Here is a 20,776-nt window from a genome sequence, read left to right as displayed (position 1 = left end):
GGTGGCGCACACTTGTAATCTCAGCTACTCAGGAGGCTGAGGCAGCAGAACTGCTTGAACTTGGGAGGTGGAGGTTGCAGGGAGCCGAGATCACACCACTGCACTCCAGCCTGAGCAACAGAGTGAGCCCCGTCTCAAAAAACAAAAAACAAAAAACAAAAAAACAAAACAGGAAAGGAGGCAGGTCCTTCTCTGCTCATTTCTTTTTTTTTTTTTGAGACGGAGTCTCAAAGTGCAGTGGCCGGATCTCAGCTCACTGCAAGCTCCGCCTCCCAGGTTTACGCCATTCTCCTGCCTCAGCCTCCCGAGTAGCTGGGACTACAGGCGCCCACCACCTCGCCCGGCTAGTTTTTTGTATTTTTAGTAGAGACGGGGTTTCACCATATTAGCCAGGATGGTCTCGATCTCCTGACCTCGTGATCCGCCCGTCTCGGCCTCCCAAAGTGCTGGGATTACAGGCTTGAGCCACCGCGCCCGGCCTCTGCTCATTTCTATAAGGAGGCAGCCAGATGAGAAAGTAAGGGTGACAGGGCAGCCAGATGTTCAGAATACAATTCTTTTTTTTTAAATAGAGACAGGGTCTTGCTCTGTTGCTTAGGCTGGAGGGCAGTGCCACAATGATGGCTCACTGGAGCCTTGACCTCCTAGGTTCAAGCTATCCTTCTGCCTCAGCCTCCCAAGTAACTGGGACTATATGCATGTGCTACCACACCCGGCTAAAGGAGTTATACTTTTATCTTGTTTAAACCACTTCTATATTGGTGTCTAGTCACATACTAACTGATACCATGGTCAAATTTTGCCACTAAAACACATAGTTATTACTTTCCTTTCTCCAAGAATACAGGGACTTTTAAAAAACCATTTGTACCATATAGCATGTACATGTGCAAAATGTAAATCTTAATTTTCACCTGAATTTCTTACCCACATCTGCACTTTGCACATCTTTCCCACGAAGAATGACCAAGTTAGCAATGGAAGTGTTAAAATGCAGGTCCTTGTTGAGAGACATTTTACCAAGAGAAGGAAGTCCTGATAAAGGAGGCCGCACATGCCAATCAATACCTACCAAAAGAAAAAAAAAAAAGCAAGAGATTTTATTTTATTTACTTAGTTTTCTGAGATGGAGTCTCACTCTGTTGCCTAGGCTGAAGTGAAGTGGCGTGATCTTGGCTCACTGCAACCTCCATCTCCCGGGTTCAAGCGATTCTCCTGCCTCAGTCTCCCCCAGTAGCTGGGTAGACAGGATTAAAGGTGTGTGCCATCACACCCAGCTAATTTTTTTTGCATTTTTAGTAGAGACGGGGTTTCACCATGTTGGCCAGGCTGGTCTCGAACTCCTGACTTCAAATGATCTGCCTGCCTCAGCCTCCCAAAGTGCTGGGATTACAGGCGTGAGCCACTGCACCCAGCCCAAAAGCAAGAGATTTTATAAATGGCTCTGAACAAGAGAAGGAAAATGGTCTTGTGGAATGTGTATATTAGTTTTTTTTGGACAGGGTCTCGTTATGCCACCCAGGCTGGAGTGCAGTGGCTATTCACATGTGTGATCATAGCTCACTGCAGCCTCAAACTCCGGGGCTCCAATGATCCTCCCGCCTTGTCCTCCCATGTATCTAGGACTATAGGCATTATTTTTCCTGTCTAAAAGGGAGGGTCTATCAATTCTCCTATGCCTATTCCACTAGAGTTTGTTGGGGCAAAAAATTGTACTCAAAGGGCTATCTTTGAGTACAAGATATCTTAGGATGGGTGTGATGGCTCATGCCTGTAATCCTAGCACTTTGGTACGCTATGGTGGGAGGATCTCTTGAGCCCAAGAGTTCAAGACCAGCCTGGACAAAATAGTGGTCTCCTCTTCTAAAAAAAAATACAAAAATTAGTCTGGCATCTGTGGCATGCACCTATAGTTCCAGCTACCGGAGAAACTGAGTGGGGAGAATTGCCTAAGCCCAGGAGGTCAAGGCTACAGAGAGCTGTGATCATGCCACTGCACTCCAGCCTGGGTGACAGTGCGAGAAGTCTCACTTGAGGAGTATGAATCCATGCTGCTTTTGGAGGATAAGATTTTGGACCAATGTGCTAATGGTATGTAACTATTGGGGGCCTTGGGAGGGGAAGAATGTACCGTGCATGTGGGAGGACATGACTTAGGGACAGCGCAGAGAACAGCAGTCAGCCTCCAACATGACCCCAATCATCTTCGCTTCCTGGTATTCAAGCCCTGGGGGAGTATGCTCTCACACTGCAGAGGGCTGACCTTAACCAAAAGGATGTTGCAGAAATAACTTCCAAAGCTAGGTCACGAAAGGCATTAACTTCAAGGCCAGGCATGGTGGCTCACGCCTGTAATCTTAGCACTTTGGGAGGCTGAGGCAGGCGGATCACTTGAGGTGAGGAGTTCAAGACCAGCCTGGCCAACATGGTGAAACCCCATCTCCACTAAAAATACAAAAAAAATTTAGCTGGGCGTGGTGGCAGGCGCCTGTAATCTTAGCTACTTGGGAGGCTGAGGCAGGATAATCGTTTGAACCCGGGAGGCAGAGGCTGCACTGAGCCAAGATCGTGCCACTGCACTCCACCCTGCGCGACAGAGCAAGACTCCGTCTCAAAAAGAAAAAAAGGCGGGGGGTCATTAACTTCTGCCTTGCTCCTTCCTGGATCACACATTCTCCCTAAAGGTAGAATACGTAGAAACAGATAGTGATGGTGATAGAAATGGGGTAAATCTTTACATAGAGGCCAGGCGCGGAGGCTCATGCCTGTAATCCCAGCACTTTGAGAGGCTGAGGTGAAAGGATCACTTGAAACCAGGGGTTCAAGACTAGCCTGGGCAACATAGTGAGACCCCCAACTCTCCAAAAATAAAAGAAATAACGAAATTAGGCTGGGTGTGGTGGCTCATGCCTGTAATCCCAGCTCTTTGGAAGGCCGAGGTGGGCAGATCACGAGGTCAAGAGATCGAGACCATCCTGGCCAACATGGTGAAACCTTGTCTTTACTAAAAATACAAAAATTAGCTGGGCGAGGTGGTACATGCCTGTAGTTCCAGCTATTCAGGAGGCTGAGGCAGGGGAATCGTTTGAACTCGGGAGGCGGAGGTTGCAGTGAGCCAAGATTGTGCCACTGCACTCCAGCCTGGCGATAGAGTGAGACTCCATTTCAAAAAAATAAATAAATAAATAACAAAATTAGTCACTTATGGTGGTACACACCTGTAGTCCTAGCTACAGGAAGCTGCACCGGGGGATCACTTGAGCCCAGGAGTTTGAGGCCGCACTGAGCTATGATTGCACCACTACACTCCAGCCTAGGTGAGAGTGAAACCTGTCTCAAAAACCAAACGCACAAAATCTTCCCACAGAGCAGAGAATATATGAAGAGTTATAAAACTAGATCCTTCAACCAGGCTTATGCCATATATATATTTATTTATATACTATTCATACACGTGTATGAAAACATTTATATGTTCAAACTATACAACTGTGAAAAAATGTTGACACCCAGCCGGGCGCGGTGGCTCATGCCTATAATCCCAGCACTTTGGGAGGCCAAGGCGGGCGAATCACGAGGTCAGTTTAAGACCAGCCTGGCCAATATGGTGAAACCCCGTCTCTACTAAAAAAATACAAAAATTAGACGGGCATGGTGGTGCGCACCTGTAGTCCCAACTATTTAGGATGCTGAGGCAAAAGAATCGCTTCAACCGGGAGGCAGAGGTTGTAGTGAGCCGAGAGCCACTGCACTCCAGCCTGGGTGACAAAGCGAGACTCCATCCCCTCCTCCAAAAAAAAAAAAAAAAAGAAAAAGAAAAAATGTTGACACCCTAAAGTTCCACATGGGAACTCAGCAAACTGTGGTTTATTGACCTAAGAGAGCTCAGAGCAGCACGTCTCACACGACTCTAAGGAACATTGTGTTCCTTACCGTATTAACAGGTATAGCTAGAAAAACAGGTACTGTGGCCAAAAAATTCAGGAAGCACTATTTTTACATTTTGTTTACATTTTGCTTACATTTTACATTTTGCTTACCTCCAAACCTCTGGCACTATAATCTAAAATCCGTAAGATATTACAAATAAATGTTGAGAAAATCTACTCTCATAGTATAAAAACCTAACTTATTTTAATCTGTGGTATAATGTATGCTATTAACACCTAGTAGTGATTTCTAGTTACACATGACAGACTGAACATGTCAGTTTCCTGCCACTCTCTCCTCAGATCCTGCTTAATCAATAAAAGGATAACCATAAACAAGAAAAAAAGGGAACAGGAGAGAATGTAACAGCAACAAAATTTTGGAAGCTGGAGAGCAAAGGAACTACTGATTACTGACTGCACAACAAGAAAAAGCTAAAAAGTTTGCCCACAGTTGAGGTCCTGGAAGTAGACCAGACACTTTTCACAGTGGAAAAAAGGCTGGGCACGGTGGCTTACGTCTGTAATCCCAGCACTTTGGGAATTTGAGGCAGGCGGATCGCTTGAGGTCAGGAGTTTGAGACCAGCCTGGCTGACATGATAAAACCCCATCTCTACTAAAAATACAAAAATTAGCTAGGTGTGGCGGTACACATTGGTACACTGGTAGTCCCAGCTACTTGGAAGGCTAAGGTGGGAGGATCACCTGAACCCGGGAGGTGGAGGTTGCAGTGAGCCAAGATGAGGCCACTGCACTCCAGCCTGGGTGACAGAGTGCAACTCCATCTTAAAAAAAAAAAGAAAGAAAGAAAGAAAAAAGAAAATCAAAGTGGGAAAAAAAAAACAGGAGGATTAACTAAAAATCTGTTTGAGAGGCAGCTCTAAGAGCCCCTTCCCCACTCCCTGTGGCAGGGGGAGTGTGCTCTTCTACCCTAGAAGGAGGTTTCTGCTGTGAAAAGGTTAAACTTGGGAGGCTCTGGCCTCAGTGACACCAGGCACAGCCCTGTAGAGAACCTTTGGAAAACCAGGTCACAAAGTAGAAGCTTTCGCAGGAAAGCTTAACAGTCCATGTCTTCCCCGTCCAGCTCTGAAGAGGCTGGCAGCCAGGCTTATCATGCGTTCAGGAAAGAGATGGAGGAGGAAGCAACTGATCAAGAGATAAGATATGCTGAATATGGTATTTGGAAGCCCAACAATAAAATGGCCAGGCAGATCGCCTTACTGTGAAACCCACACAAGTCTGCAACATCCATAAGGGTCCATTCAGTGCTCAGAGCAACTAACTCAGCAAATAATCACTGAGTGTTTACTGTTCCAGGCTCCAAAGATGCAACGGTAAACCAAGTAGATAATAAAGCTTACCTTCTATTGAGATAAACCAAAGACCCATGTCAAGTACGTTCAGAATGCTGGGGACAAAGAGAAAATCCTAAAGCTTCAAGAGATAACAAAATAGGATTGAGAATCAGAACAATATGAGACTTCCTAACAGCAACGCTGCAAGTGAGAAGATAGAGCAATGCCTTTGAAATACTCAATGAAAAGAAAATGATTCCCAACCTAGAATCCTATCCCTGGCCAAACTATCATTCAAATGCAATGGCAGAACAGAATAATAATATTTATTTATTTTTATTTTTATTTTTTTGAGACGGGGTCTCACTCTGTCGCCAAGGCTGGAGCGCAATGGTGCAATCTTGGCTCACTGCAACCTCGCTCCACCTCCCAGGTTCAAGGGATTCTCCTGCCTTAGCCTCCTGAGTAGCTGGGACTACAGGCGCCCGCCACCATGCCCGGCTAATTTTTTTTTGTATTTTTAGTAGAGACGGGGTTTCACTGTGTTAGCCAGGATGGTCTCGATCTCCTGACTTCATGATCCACCTGCCTTGGCCTCCCAAAGTGCTGGGATTACAGATGTGAGCCACCGCGCCCAGCCAGAATGATATTTGTAGCCTCAAACACTTTACTTTCCTTGTACTCTTTCTTAGGGAGCTCCTGAAAGGTATGGTCCATCAATATGAGGGAATAAATCAAGAAAGCAGATTTGAAACCTAGGAGGTACAGATATAAATCAGGATGAGGCAAGCAGAGATGCCAGGGCTGGCTGCTTATCAAGCCTGGACAGCAGTAAGTCCAGAATGGAATGGGAAGATAAAGGCCTTCCAGAAGGATGTCTCTAAGCAGATAATGGAAGTAATCGATTACCTGATGGGTTTAAAAATATTGAGAAAGAGTTCTTTTTTTTTGTTTTTGAGACAGGGTTTTGCTCTGTTGCCCAGGCTGGAGTGCAGTGGCATGATCACGGCTCATTTTAAACTCAAACCCCTTGGTTGACGGGATTCTCCTGCCCCCCCCTCCCAAGTAGCTAGAACGGTGCATACCACTATGCCCAGCTAATTTTTTTTTTTTTTTTTGAGACAGAGTCTCGCTCTGTTGCCCAGGCTGGAGAGCAGGGGCGCTATCTCGGCTCACTGCAACCTCTGCCTCCCGGGTTCAAGCCATTCTCCTGCCTCAGCCTCCTGGGTAGCTGGGATTACAGGTGTGTGCTATCACGCCTGGCTGATTTTTTGTATTTTTAGTAGAGATGGGGTTTCTACTACATCCATGTTAGCCAGGATGGTCTTGATCTCCTGACCTCATCAGCCTCAGCCTCCCAAAGTGCTGGGATAACAAACGTGAGCCACTATGATGGGCCAGCTAATATTTTTAAATTATTTTTTTAGAGATGGGGTCTTGCTTTGTTGCTCAAGCTGGTTTTGAACTCCTGGCCTCAAGCGATCCTCCTGCCTCAGCTTCCCAAAGTGCTGAGCTTACAGGCGTGAGCCACCACATCTGAGAAGGGATTCATTTTTTACAGAAAAGTTTGAGGATAAATTGGTGATAGGTACAGGGAATATCAACCAAATAAATATAATGATTAACAACACCAGGAGGGAAAAATAAATTGTACACACACAAAAATATAATCTATGTACACAGTATAAGGCTGTACTATGAATTAATATTTACACAGCAAAAGTAATACAAACATTGAAAACTGATCTAACTCCCAAGTATGTTAGGAGGAAGGATGAAGGTAAATATGAGTGTGTGTATGTGTGAGTGTGCACATACGTGTCAGAGTATATATATATATATATATGAATGTGGGAATGTGTGTGTGTGTGTGTGTGTGTGTGTAGAGGGGTGTAAGATGATTCAATTCTCAATTTTCTTTTTTTTTTTTGAGATGCAATTTCACTCTTATCACCCAGGCTGGAATGCAGTGGCACTATCTCGGCTCACTGCAACCTCTGCCTCCCAGGTTCAAGCAATTCTCCTGCCTCAACTTCCTAAGTAGCTGGGATTACGGGTGCCTGCCACTATGCCTGGCTAATATTTTTTGTATTTTTAATAGAGAAAGGAGGCCGGGCGCGGTGGCTCACGCCTGTAATCCCAGCACTTTGGGAGGCCGAGGCGGGCGGATCACAAGGTCAGGAGATCGAGACCATCCTGGCTAACACTGTGAAACCCCGTCTCTACTAAAAATGCAAAAAAATTAGCCGGGCGAGGCGGCGGGCGCCTGTAGTCCCAGCTACTCGGGAGGCTGAGGCAGGAGAATGGCGTGAACCCGGGAGGCGGAGCTTGCAGTGAGCCGAGATCGCGCCACTGCACTCCAGCCTGGGCGACTAAGCGAGACTCTGTCTCAAAAAAAAAAAAAAAAAAAAAAAAAATAGAGAAGGGGTTTCACCATGTTGGCCAGGCTGGTCTTGAACTCCTGACCTCAGGTGATCCACCCACCTCGGCCTCCCAAAGTGCTGGGATTACAGGCATTAGCTACCATGCCCAGCCCAATTCTCAATTTTCATACTAGGAATGCAAGAGATAACAACATAAGTAAAACATTTATAACTATGGAGGAAAATTCTAGATGAAATAGCTAAAGACGTTGAAAGTAGTTTCATCTGTGTAATGGGGAGGTGTAGGATTGCTGTTTTCCTTGTCATAAAATCATACCAGACATTACTTAACTTTTTTCTTTTTTTTTTTTTTTTTTTTGAGAAAGGGTCTCACTGTCACCCAGGCTGAAGTGCAGTGGTGTGATCACAGCTCACTGCAGCCTTGACCTCCCGGGCTCAGGTGATTCTCCCACCTCAGTCTCCCAAGTTGCTGGGAATACAGGCCCATGTCACCATGTCCAGATAACTTTTTATATTTCTTGTAGAGGAGTTTTGCCATGTTTCCCAGGCTGGTCTCGAACTCCTGGGCTCAAGCGCTTCTCCTGCCTTGGCCTCCCAAAGTGCTAGGATTACAGGTATGAGCCACCATACCTGGCCCATTACTTGACCTTTTAAAAAACTGAGATGTAATTGGCCGGGCGCGGTGGCTCACGCCTGTAATCCCAGCACTCCAGGAGGCTGAGATGGGCGGATCACGAGGTCAGGAGATAGAGACCATCCTGGCTAAGATGGTGAAACCCCGTCTCTACTAAAAATATAAAAAATTAGCTGGGTGCAGTGGTGGACGCCTGTAGTCCCAGCTACTCGGGAGGCTGAGGCAGGGGAATGGCGTGAACCCGGGAGGTGGAGGTTGCAGTGAGCCAAGATGGTGCCACTGCACTACAGCCTGGGTGACAGAGCAAGACTCAGTCTCAAAAAAAAAAAAAAGTAAGATATACTTTAAATACAGTGCAATGTATGGATTTAAGTATATATTTAAGTGAGTTTTGGCTACTTGATTTTTTAAACTATGTTCATTACTTTGATTAAAAAAAAAAATCTGGCACTCATTTGAAATGTCTTTTGGTAATGAAACTGTGAAGTGATTAAGAAACCCTCCCAGGATGCCCTGGTGAGTTTCTGCCGGAGTCTCCCTAGCCGGAAGAAAGGTCCATTATCTCAACTACTCCAAGCCAGTATACAGTCTCAATATAGAGACTCCAGGACGGACACTTTTTCCAGTTTGTGGGCTGCATATTTTGGACTACTCTTTACCTTCTTCCATCTTTGCATTAGAAATGAGCATCTGTCTCAAATGCTTGAGCAGGCCAGCCCAAGTAAATGTGCTGTATGCCAATGAATTCTCAGACATGTGAGGCACGTTACGAATACTCAGCATCTTGAATTCAGGATGGGGAACTAAATGCTCCATTAAGTCTCCTGTAAAGAAAAAAAAATATCTGAACTAATTTTTTTTTATTCCACATTGTTGCCAATGGTCTACATAAAACCATGATTTGAAGGTTTTCTGGGCCAAATGTTTTTTTCTCTTCTTAGACCAGAATTATTTAATCTTTAATATGAATACAATTTCAGAGACAATGTCTATTACACACCACCTCTTCACTTCATTTTAGCACCGACTTGAGCATGAGCGAGAAAATACACTTTGCCAAAAAGCAAACTACAATTTAGAAGCTTAATAACTGTAAATGTGAATGAAATATTTAGGTAAACTCCAGGAAAACAAAGTAAACATGAGAATTGATACGCTTTTCCTGTCATTCTATGTTCACTAAATATTGTTCTATTCTTTCTTTTTTTTGAGACGGAGTCTTATTCTGTCGCCAGGCTGGAGTGCAGTGGCGTGATCTCAGCTCACTGCAACCTCCGCCTCCTGGGTTCACGCCATTCTCCTGCCTCAGACTCCTGAGTAGCTGGGACTACAGGCACCCGCCACCACGCCCAGCTAATTTTTTGTACTTTAGTAGAGATGGGGTTTCACCATGGTGGCCAGAATGGTCTCGATCCCCTGATCTCGTGATCCACTTGCCTCGGCCTCCCAAAGTGCCGGGATTACAGATGTGAGCCACTGCACCCATCCCACTAAATATTCTTTTAGGAATATTACTAGATTTTTTTTTTTTTTTTTTTTTTTTTAGTAGAGACAGGGTTTCACCATGTTGGCTGGGCTGTTCTTGAACTCCTGACCTCAGGTGATCCACCCGCCTCAGCCTCCCAAAGTGCTGGGATTACAGACGTGAGCCACCGCGCCTGGCTCAAGATTTTTACATATTGTATCTGGTTAGGTGATAATCAAAACCTGTTAATATGAAAGTTAATATGAGCCAGGTGTGGTGGCTCACGCCTGTAATCCCAGCACTTTTGGAGGCTGAGGTGGGCAGATCATGAGGTCAGGAGTTTAAGGGCAGCCTGGTCGACATGGTGAAACACCGTTTCTACTAAAAATATGAAAATTAGCCAGGCATGGTGGCGGGCACCTGTAATCCCAGCTACTCGGGAGGCTGAAGCAGGAGAATCGCTTGAACCTGGGAGGCGAAGGCTGCAGTGCATCGTGCTCCAGGCTGGGGGACAAAGCGAGACTCTGTCTCAAAAAAAACCAAAAGTTAACATGAAACTCTATTTGGAAAGAAGACGAGATTAGATATTCCTTAAGACAGGAATGTGCCTATCTTTAGAAACTTGTATTTATGATGAAATAGAATTAAGGAGAAAGGCTAATTTCCTTTACATTCACAGCTGTCTCATATATTTATAGAAAATACCTTGAGGATAGGGAAAAATATATTACCATAATATGAAACAAACTTTATACCATTGAGTACAAACTCATAATATACATCCTAAAGAAAGAACAAATTTTGACACAAACATCTATAAGATGCCACGCAGGTGGGCTTGTGCGAATGGAATGTCCTCTAAATGTAGAATTCTTTTCCGTAAAATACCTACAGTTGAATTCTACTGCATAGCACAAGTAAATATACAGTAGTCAGAAAATAATTCCTGAGCACTATGGCATGAATTCTTTTTTTTTCTTTTTAGACAGTGTTTTGTTCTGTTGTCTAGACTGGAGTGCAGTGGCACAATCAAAGCTCTGCAACCTCGAACTCCTGGGCTTAAGTGACAGCCCCATCTCAGCTTCCCTAGTAGCTGAGGTTACAGGTGCGCACCACAATGCCTGTTTTTTTTTTTTGTTGGGGGAACGGAGTTTCGCTCTTATTGCTCAGGCTGGAGTGCAGTGGCGTGATCTTGGCTCACTGCAACCTCCCCCTCCCAGGTTCAAGCAATTCTCCTGCCTCAGCCTCCCAAGTAGCTGGGATTACAGGCATGTGCCACTACACTCAGCTAACTTTTTATTTTTGACTCCCAACCTCAGGTGATCTGCCCGTCTTGGCCTCCCAAAGTTTTGGGATTACAGGCATGAGCCACCATACCCGGCCACTTTTTAAATTCTTAGTAGAGATAAGGTCTTGCTACACTGCCCAGGCTGGCTTCGAACTCCTGGCCTCAAGTGATCTTCCCACCCTGGCCTCCTAAAGCACTGGGATTACAGAAGTGAGCCATGGTGCCCAGCCAATGCATGAATTATTAATCGTTGCAATCTGCTCTCCCTTCCAGCTTTCTTATTCAGCTACTCTTACCTTAACCATTGTGTGTGTGTGTGTGTGTGTGTGTGTGTGTGTGTTTTTAAACAGAGTCTTGCTCTGTCGCCCAGGCTGGAGTACAGTGGTGCAATCTCAGCTGACTGCAACCTCTGCCTCCCGGGTTCAAGAGATTCTCCTGCCTCAGTCTTCTGAGTAGCTGGCATTATAGGCACCCGCCACCACACCTGGCTAATTTTTGTATGTTTTGTAGAGCCAGGGTTTCAACATATTGGCCAGGCTGGTCTCAAACTTCTGACCTCAGGTGATCCACCCACCTCAGCCTCCCAATGTGCTGGGATACAGGCGTGAGCCACCCCGCCTGGCCACCTTAACCATTCTTAAACCTCCTTGAGACCTTAATCCATGGAGTGCCTGCCTTTCAATCAGTCTTCCTCTTTCTGGCAAAATCCCAGTCTTGGGCCAACCCCACTCCTCACCTTCTGTCAGAGCACAACTATGGAAAGTCATGCCACATGGCAGACTCAGACCTCTTTGAATTCCCAATCTCCACACACTATGGTGACGCCCACATTGACAACTCTGGATGAGACGGGAAACCTCAGGAAGGTTCTGAAAAGGGGAGCAACAGGATCTGACTTACGCTTTTAAAAACTGCAAAGCCAGAGTTCAGTCTGGCTGCCGTACTTAGGAAAAGGCTAGGGCTGGGTGCAGTGGCTCACGCCTGTAATCCTAGCACTTTGGGAGGCCGAGACGGGCGGATTATTTGAGATCAGGAATTCGAGACCAGCCTGGCCAATATGGTGAAACTCCGTCTCTACTAAAACTACAAAAATCAGTTGGGCATGGTAGCATGTGCCTGTAGTGTAGTCCCAGCTACTCAGGAGGCTAAGATAGGAAAATTGCTTGAACCCAGGAGGCGGAGGTTGCAGCGAGTCAAGATTGCACCACTGCACTCCAGCCTGGGCAACACAGCGAGACTCTGTCTCAAAAAAAAAAAAAGAAAAATCACTGACTTGTACACTTTAAATGGGTGAATTGCATGCTAGGTGAGTTATATCTCAATGTGGTTTCTATTAAGAAAAGAAAGAGAGAGAAAGAATCCTGAAGAAGAGCAGTGGATACCCATTGCCCTTTAGCAACTTCTCAGTTTTTCAATAAGACAGTTCAGAGAACTAAGCAGATGTGAAGAAAGGGTTTTGAGATAAGCAAGACTTAAGTGTATCTTCAGGTAGAGGAAGAGACAGAAAGAATAAACTTTGAAGCTTTCAGAACATAAGGCTTTCCTATAATTAACATATAAAGGGACAAATACCTAGTGGATTTCGTCTGTAGTGAAATGAGCTTTCTGCAGAATAAGTAGGCTGGAACACACTTCCCAGCTGATGTGCGAGGACTTGATTGATATCACTAAAGGAGATCTGCTTGATATTCATCAGTTTTGCACAGATCTTATGGACGGCATCATTCTCATGAACAAGGAGGGCGTCTGAAGATCGGTACAAGTGAGAAAGTGTCAAAATGGAGTTGTAGTTTTGAACAATAACCTGGAGAGGAAAAGGTCAGAAAAAAGAAAGGTAGGAGAGAATAATGGTTAAGATTACAGCTTCTCAAGGCATCCTGGCTGGGTTCAAATCCGGGCTCTGTCACTTTCTAGCTGTATGATCTTGGACAAGTTTTTTAATCTCTCTATGCTCGGTTTCCCTTTTTTTTTTGAGACAGAGACTCGCTCTGTCACCCAGGCTGGAGTACAGTGGCACCATCTCTGCTCACTGCAACCTCGGCCTCCCGGTTCAAGATTCTTGTGTCTTAGCCCCCTGAGCAGCTGGAATTACAGGCTTGTGCCACCATGCCCAGCTAATTTTTGTGTTTTTAGTAGAGACAATGTTTCACCATGTTGGCCAGGCTGGTCTCAAACTCCTGGCCTCAAATGATCTACCTGCCTTGTCCTCCTAAAGTGCTGGGATTATAGGCATGAGCCACTGTGCCCAGCCAGTTTCCTCATTTGTAATGGTTTCCTAGAATTGTAAGGATTAATGACACAATGCAAGTTAAACACTTAGAACAAGGCCTTGTATGGGCACAACAAAAATTGGCCATTATTTTCATACTTATTTCCTACTTCATTTCTTGTAGTGACTTGTGTTGCCTGATTTGTTTCTTCAACTAGGTTGATCAACAGGAAATTGGCTTATATAGAAATTTTCAAGCCAGGCGCAGTGGCTCACACCTGTAATCCCAGCACTTTGGGAGGCTGAGGTGGGTGGATCACCTGACGTCGAGAGTTCGAGACCAGCCTGACCAACATTGAAAACCCTCGTCTCTACTAAAAAGACAAAATTAGCCGGGTGTGGTGGCGGGCACCTGTAATCCCAGCTACTCGGGAGGCTGATGCAGGAGAATCACTTGAACCGGGGAGGCGGAAGTTGCGGTGAGCCGAGATCGCGCTACTGCACTCCAGCCTGGGCAACAAGAGCAAAACTCCGTTTCAAAAAAAAAAGACATTTTCTCCCAATGTGAAGAAATAAAAATTACTTGAAGGTGGCAATGGCACCATGAATCCCAACATGAGGTCAAGGTGTCTGCTTTGTATACTGGAATAAGAGAGACATTCTCAGGAATCAGTTCCTGAGAGAAGCAGCACAATCACCTTCTCTGACTTTTTTTTTTTTTTTTTTTTTTTGAGACGGAGTCTTGCTGTGTCTCCCAGGCTGGAGTGCAGTGGCGTGATCTCGGCTCACTGCAAGCTCCGCCTCCCGGGTTCACGCCATTCTCCCGCCTCAGCCTCCCAAGTAGCTGAGACTACAGGCGCCCGCCACCACGCCCGGCTATTTTTTTGTATTTTTAGTAGAGACGGGGTTTCACCATGTTAGCCAGGATAGTCTCGATCTCCTGACCTCGTGATCCACCCGCCTCGGCCTCCCAAAGTGCTGGGATTACAGGCTTGAGCCACCGCGCCCGGCCTTCTCTGACTTTTTATTTGAGACAAAGTCTTGCTCTGTTGCCCAGGCTGGAGTGCAGTGACATGATTTTGGCTCAATGCAACCTCCGCTTCACAGGTTCAAGCGATTCTCCTGCCTCAGCCTCTTGAGTAGCTAGGACAATAGGCAGGAGTCAAAATGCCTGGCTAAGTTTTGTATTTGTAGTAGAGACGGGGTTTCGCCATGTTGGCCAGGCTGGTCTCGAACTCCTGGCCTCAAATGATCTGCCCACCTTAGCCTCCCAAAGTGCTGGGATTACAGACATGAGCTCCTCGGCCTGGCCATTCTCTGAAAAAAAAAATTTTTTTTTTTTTTTTTTTTGAGACAGAGTCTCGCTCTGTCGCCGAGGCTGGAGTGCAGTTGGGCTCGGCTCACTGCAAGCTCCACCTCCCGGGTTCACACCATTCTCCTGCCTCAGCCTCCCAAGTAGCTGGGACTACAGGCGCCTGCACCACGCCCGGCTAATTTTTTGTATTTTTAGTAGAGACGGGGTTTCCCCATGTTAGCCAAGATGGTCTCGATCTCCTGACCTCATGATCCTCCCACCTCGGCCTCCCAAAGTGCTGGGGTTACAGGCGTGAGCCACCGTGCCCGGCCAAAAAAATTTTTTTTAAGAAGTCTTGCTCTTGTCACTCAGGCTGGAGTGTAGTGGCGTGATCTTGGCTCACTGGAACCTCTGCCTCCCGGGTTCAAGAGATTCTCCTGCCTCAGCCTCCGAGTACCTGGGACTACAGGTATGTGCCACCACAGCCAGCTAATTATTGTACTTCTAGTAGAGATGGTGTTTCTCCATGCTGGCCAGAGTGATTTCAAACTCCTGACCTCAGGTGATCCACCCACCTTGGCCTCCCAAAGTGCTGGGATTACAGGTGTGAACCACTGTGTCCAGCCATTATCTAAAAAAAATTTTTTTTTGAGATGGAGTCTCATTCTGTTGTCAGGCTGGAGTGCAATAGCACGATCTCGGCTCACTATAGCCTCTGCCTCCCAGGTTCAAGCGAATCTCCTGTCTCAACCTCCAAAGTAGCTGAGACTACAGGCCTGTGCCACCATGGCCAGCTAAGTTTTGTATTTTTAGTAGAAACAGGGTTTCACCATGTTGGCCAGGATGGTCTCAATCTCTTGACTTCCTGATCTGCCCGCCTTGGCCTCCCAAAGCGCTGGGATTACAGGCGTGAGCCACTACGCCCGGCCTCTCTGAAATTTTTAAAAACAAGGATACTTCATCTGTTTGGAAAAGTTTAAGCGAAGATACATATATACCACATATAATATGGTACTCATGAAAGTACCATATTATATAACCATTCTGGAAGCCGTAACTTAACATTTCCAATGAAAGGGTGAGAGCAATCTTTTACCCACATTTATTTCTATTGCAAAGAACATAAAACATAAGCTTTTCAATTAACATGTACATACCTCACCAGTTCCATAAGGCCAAATAATCTGATTCATTTTCAATGAGTTTGAGTACTGATCTTGTAAATTCTGTGTAACAAAAGCTCCTATTCCTGATCCTGTGCCCCCAGCCATACTCATTATGATGAAAAAACCACTGAAAGAGTCACATTTCTCCACTTCCTTCCGGATTAGGTCCATTATAGATTCTTCATGCCTGGGTCCATGAACAGAGTAACTATGCAATGGCAAAAGAAACAAACACAAACACTTTTCAATTTAACCACAGATATGTAATGCAGAGAGACAGATACAGAATAGAGAGGTTTTTTTCAAAACTATGGAAGTGAAGAACTATCATGAAAGGTACAGGTATCCTGATTGACAAAATTTTAAATACATAAGTTGAATATATTTAACCCACTTATGCCTAGTGTTCCATTATTGGAACGCTAAGCATGTGGGAGTTATTTATAACCTATTGCTCAAGGCCATTACTAAGGTCTGATTTTTCACTCATGCAAAAATTTAAAAAATTGCAACCTCTGGCATAAATGGGTTAACAGGTGAACAGGACTGCTAGCAGAGGGAATTTACAGAGTATAGAAAGTTCTCTTTATTTTTGAGGTTTTAATCAGATACTTTAATATTTGGAGTTTTCATAGTTGTACTTATTTTGGGGGTACATGTGATATTTGGGTATGTGTACACACGTGTAATGATCAAATAAGGGTAAATGGGATATCTATCACCTCAAACATTTATCTTTTCTATGTGTTGGGAACATTACAATTCTTCTCTTTTAGCTATTTTTTTTTTTCTGAGACAGAGTTTCACTCTTGTCACTGGGGCTGGAGTATAATGGCACGATCTTGGCTCACTCTCACTCCTGGGTTCAAGAGATTCTCCCGTCTCAGCCTCCCGAATAGCTGGGATTACAGGTGCCCGAACCACACCAAAAGAAAAATAATAATTTTTGTATTTTTAGTAGGGACAGGGTTTCACCATGTTGGCCAGGCTGGTCTCAAACTCCTGAACTCAGGTGATCAGCCTGCCTCAACCTCCCAAAGTGCTAAGATTACAAGTGTGAGCCACTGCGCCTGGCTACTTTTACTATTTTGATATATACAATAAATTATCAACTATAATTTCCTTACTGTATTATTGAATACTAGAGTGTATTGCTTCTATCTAACTGTATTTTTGTACCCATTAGCAACTTTTTAAAAAAAAAAAAAACAAGGCCGGGCGTGGTGGCTCAAGCCTGTAATCCCAGCACTTTGGGAGGCCGAGATGGGTGGATCACGAGGTCAGGAGATCGAGACCAGCCTGGCTAACACGGTGAAACCCCGTCTCTACTAAAAAATACAAAAAACTAGCCAGGCGAGGTGGCGGGCGCCTGTAATCCCAGTTACTTGGGAGGCTGAGGCAGGAGAATGGCGTGAACCCGGGAGGCGGAGCTTGCAGTGAGCTGAGATCCGGCCACTGCACTCCAGCCCGAGCGACAGAGCGAGACTCCGTCTCAAAAAAAAACAAAAAAAAACAAAAAAAACAAAAAAAAACAAAAAAAAACAGGGTCTTACTATGCTGCCCAGGCTGGTTGTGAACTCCTGGCCTTAAGCAATTCTCCTGCCTCAGTCTCCCAAAGTGCTGGAATTATAGGCATGAGCCACTGTGCCCAGTGAGCAACTTCTTTTAATCTTCCTCCAAAAGTTCTCTTTTGTAGGCTAAGGGTATTCCTTTTCTCCTTTTTTATTTTGTTTTTGTGTTTTTTGAGATGGAGTCTCACTCTGTCGCCCAGGCTGGGGTGCAGTGGCACCATTTCAGCTCACTGCAACCTCTGCCTCCCAGGTTCAAGTGATCCTCCCACCTCAGTCTCCTGACTAGCTGGGATTACAGGCGAGCGCCACCACACCCAGCTAATTTTTGTATTTTTAGTACAGAGAGGCTTTCACCATGTTGGCCAGGCTGGTTTCAAACTCCTGACCTGAAGTGATCTGCCTGCCTCAGCCTCCCAAAATGTTGGGATTACAGGTATCAGCCATGGCGCCTGGCACCCCTCACCCCATCTCTTTTCTCCTTTTTGAGTTAGGGTCTTTTTCCATCACCCAGCCTGGAGTGAAATGTGAAATGCAGTGACACAATCACAGCTTACTGCAGCCTTGCCTTGACCTCTCAGGCTCAAAAAATTCTCCCATCTCAGCCTCCTAAGTAACTAGAACTACAAGCGCATGCAACCATCCCTGGCTAATTTTTTTTACTGAGATGCAGTCTTGCCCTGTTGGCCAGGCTGGAGTGCTGTGGCATGATCTCTGCTCACTGAAACCTCTGCCACTTGGGTTCAAGTGATTCTCCTGCCTTAGTTTCCCAATTAGCTGGGACCACAGACGCAGTTCAGCACGCCCAGCTAATTTTTATATTTTTAGTAGAGACGGTTTCACCATGTTGGCCAGGCTGGTCTCAAACTTCTGACCTCAAGTGATCCGCCCGCCTCAGGCTCCCAAACTGCTGGGATCACAGGCAAGAGCCACCATACCCAGCCACCCGGCTAATTTCTTTTTTTTTTTTGAGGCAGATTCTCACTCTGTTGCCCAAGCTGGAGTGCCGTGGCGTGATCTCGGCTCACTGCAACCTCTGCCTCCCGGGTTCAAGTGATTCTTCTGCCTTAGCCTCCCAAGGAGCTAAGACCATAGGCACAGGCCACCACACCCATCTAATTTTTTAATTTAAAAATTTTTTTTTTATTTTTTGAGATGGAGTTTTGTTCTTGTTGCCCAGGCTGGAGTGCAATGGCATGACCTGGGCTCACCACAACCTCCACCTCCTGGGTTCAAGTGATTCTCCTGCCTCAGCCTCCTGAGTAGCTAGGATGGCGTCTACCACCACGCCCAGCTAATTTTTTCTATTTTTCAGTAGAGACAGGGTTTTACTGTGTTGCCAGCCTGGTCTCAAACTCCTTTCCTCAGATGATCTGCCCACCTCGCCCTCGCAAAGTGCTGGGATGACAGGCGTGAGCCATTGCGACAGGCCTAATTTTGGTATCTTTAGTAGAGATAGGGTTTCATCATGTTGGCCAGGCTGGTCTCAAACTCCTGACCTCAAGTGATCCACCACCTTGGCCTCCCAAAGTGTTGGGATTACAGGCGTGCACCACTGTGCCTAGCCTCACCTGGCTAATGTCTTTTCAAAATTTTTTCGTAGTGACAGGGCCTCTCTCTGTTGCCTAGGCTAGACTTGAACTCCTGGGCTCAAGTGATCCTCCTGCCTTGGCCTCCCAAATTGCTGGGATTACAGGGGTGAGTAGTGGCCATTCCTTTACCTGGGGCTTTCAATAATACCAGGTAGTTCTACAAGTTTGTGATACAGTATAATATTTAATATTCCTAACAACAGTCCTGAAGCAGTGGTTCTTAAACTGTACTGCACATGGCCAGGCGCAGTGGCTCATGCCTGTAATCCTAGCACTTTGGGAGGTGGAAGCGGGTGGATCACTTGAGGTTAGGAGTTTGACAGCAGCCTGGCCAAGACAGTGAAATACAGTATCTACTAAAAGTACAAAAATTAGCCGGGCATGGTAGCGTGTGCCTGTAGTACCAGCTATTCGGGAGGCTGAGGCAGGAGAACCACTTGAACCCGGGAGGCAGAGACTGCAGTAAGCTGAGATCGCACCACTGCACTCCAGCCTGGGCGACAGAGCGAGACTCTTGTCTTTAAAAAAAAAAAAAAAAAAAAAAAACTTGCTGCACATTAAAGTCACGTAGGGACCTTTAAAAAATCCCAACAGCAGGCAGGGCCGGTGGTGCACACCTGTCATCTCAGCACTCTGGGAGGCGGGGGCAGGTGGATCATCAGAGGCCAGGAGTTCCAGACCAGCCTGGGTAACATGGTGAATCCTCGCCTCTACTAAAAAAATACAAAAATTAGCTGGGCATAGTGGTACATGCCTGTAGTCCCAGCTACTCGGGAGGCTGAGGCAGGAGAATGGCGTGAACCTGGCAGGCGGAGCTTGGAGTGAGCCGAGATCGCGCCACCGCACTCCAGCCTGGGCGACTGAGCAAGACTCCGTCTCAAAAAAAAAAAAAAAAACAACACACCAAAAACCCAACATCAGGCCTTTACCCCATATCAGTTAAATCAGTATCTCGGCAGAAGGGAAACGTGAAGGTGAAGATGGCAGTGGCCAGGGCCGGGTTCCTGGGAATCCAGTGGCCACAAAGGGCATCCCAGAACGTGGTGCCACTGGGCGCATGGACAGCCTCCCGCATGACCAATGACATGCTCCCAGCGTCCTATCCTAGGACCCCAGAAGGACGGGCCGCCACCCCCAAGAAGTATAATATGTGTGTGGGAGACTATGAGCCTTATCCGGATGATGGCATGCGGTATGGCGACTACCCAAAGCTCCCTGACTGCTCACAGCATGAGAGGAATCCATGGTATAGCTGGAACCAGCCGGACCTGAGGTTGAACTGGGGTGAACCAACGCACTGGCACCTAGACATGTATACCAGGAATCGTGTGGATATGTCCCCCACACCTGTTTCTTGGAATGTCACGTGTATGCAGCTGTTCAGCTTCATGGCTTTCATGACATTCATGTTCTGGGTGGGGGACATGTACCCCATCTACCAGCCTGTGGGACCAAAGCAGTATGCTTGCAATAATCTGTACCTGGAACGAGGCAGTGATCCCTCTAAAGAACCTGAGTCGGTGGTTCACTATGAGATCTGAGGAGGCTTTGTGGGCTTTTGTGTCCTCTAACTAGAACTCCCTCATTCCTAGAAATTTAACCTGAATGGAATCCCTAATAAAACTCAGTGCTGTGGTTAAAAAAAAAAAAAAAATCAGAATCTCTCGAAGTGAGCCGTAGGCACCACGACTTTTCCAAAGAACCTCAGGAAATTCTAATATGCAGCATAGTTTGGGAACTACTGTCTTGTAGTATTTTCTATCATTGAGATATCTGCCAGATACGGATATTGTATCTGGTAAGTTGTTATATCTTGGTAAGTTAGTTTGCAGCATGACAGTGAGGAAGATGGAAAATCCTGCTGAAAGAGATCCTTGAGTTCAACATTACCTGTACCTTAAGCACAGACACAGGCATGGAATGAGAGTGTCTTCTGGGTAAAATCAAATTC

General features: G+C 45.9%; 1 protein-coding gene and 1 pseudogene across 8 annotated transcripts in view; one reads left to right on the top strand and one right to left on the bottom strand.

Moving 5' to 3' along the window:
• TUBD1 (tubulin delta 1) overlaps positions 1-20,776 on the bottom strand; it is a 95,057-nt gene that overhangs the window by 70,094 nt on the left and 4,187 nt on the right. For 4 of the 8 annotated variants that reach the window (XM_065532365.2, XM_005583880.4, XM_065532366.2 and 1 more), the window contains exons 4-7: positions 15,657-15,873; positions 12,569-12,800; positions 8,903-9,067; positions 928-1,068 (exon numbers count right to left, since the gene is read on the bottom strand). In XM_065532365.2, the coding sequence (XP_065388437.1) occupies positions 928-1,068; positions 8,903-9,067; positions 12,569-12,800; positions 15,657-15,873 (755 nt within the window). The remainder of the gene's footprint in view (positions 1-927; positions 1,069-8,902; positions 9,068-12,568; positions 12,801-15,656; positions 15,874-20,776) is intronic. The other 4 variants (XM_065532368.2, XM_005583882.4, XM_074019099.1 and 1 more) reach the window with 1 other exon arrangement.
• LOC102117302 (NADH dehydrogenase [ubiquinone] 1 beta subcomplex subunit 8, mitochondrial pseudogene) lies at positions 19,693-20,366 on the top strand (annotated as a pseudogene).

This window comes from Macaca fascicularis, chromosome 16, assembly GCF_037993035.2.
Source record: "Macaca fascicularis isolate 582-1 chromosome 16, T2T-MFA8v1.1".
Classification (NCBI taxonomy): Eukaryota; Metazoa; Chordata; class Mammalia; order Primates; family Cercopithecidae; genus Macaca; species Macaca fascicularis.
This window is presented reverse-complemented; position numbering and strand designations above follow the sequence as displayed.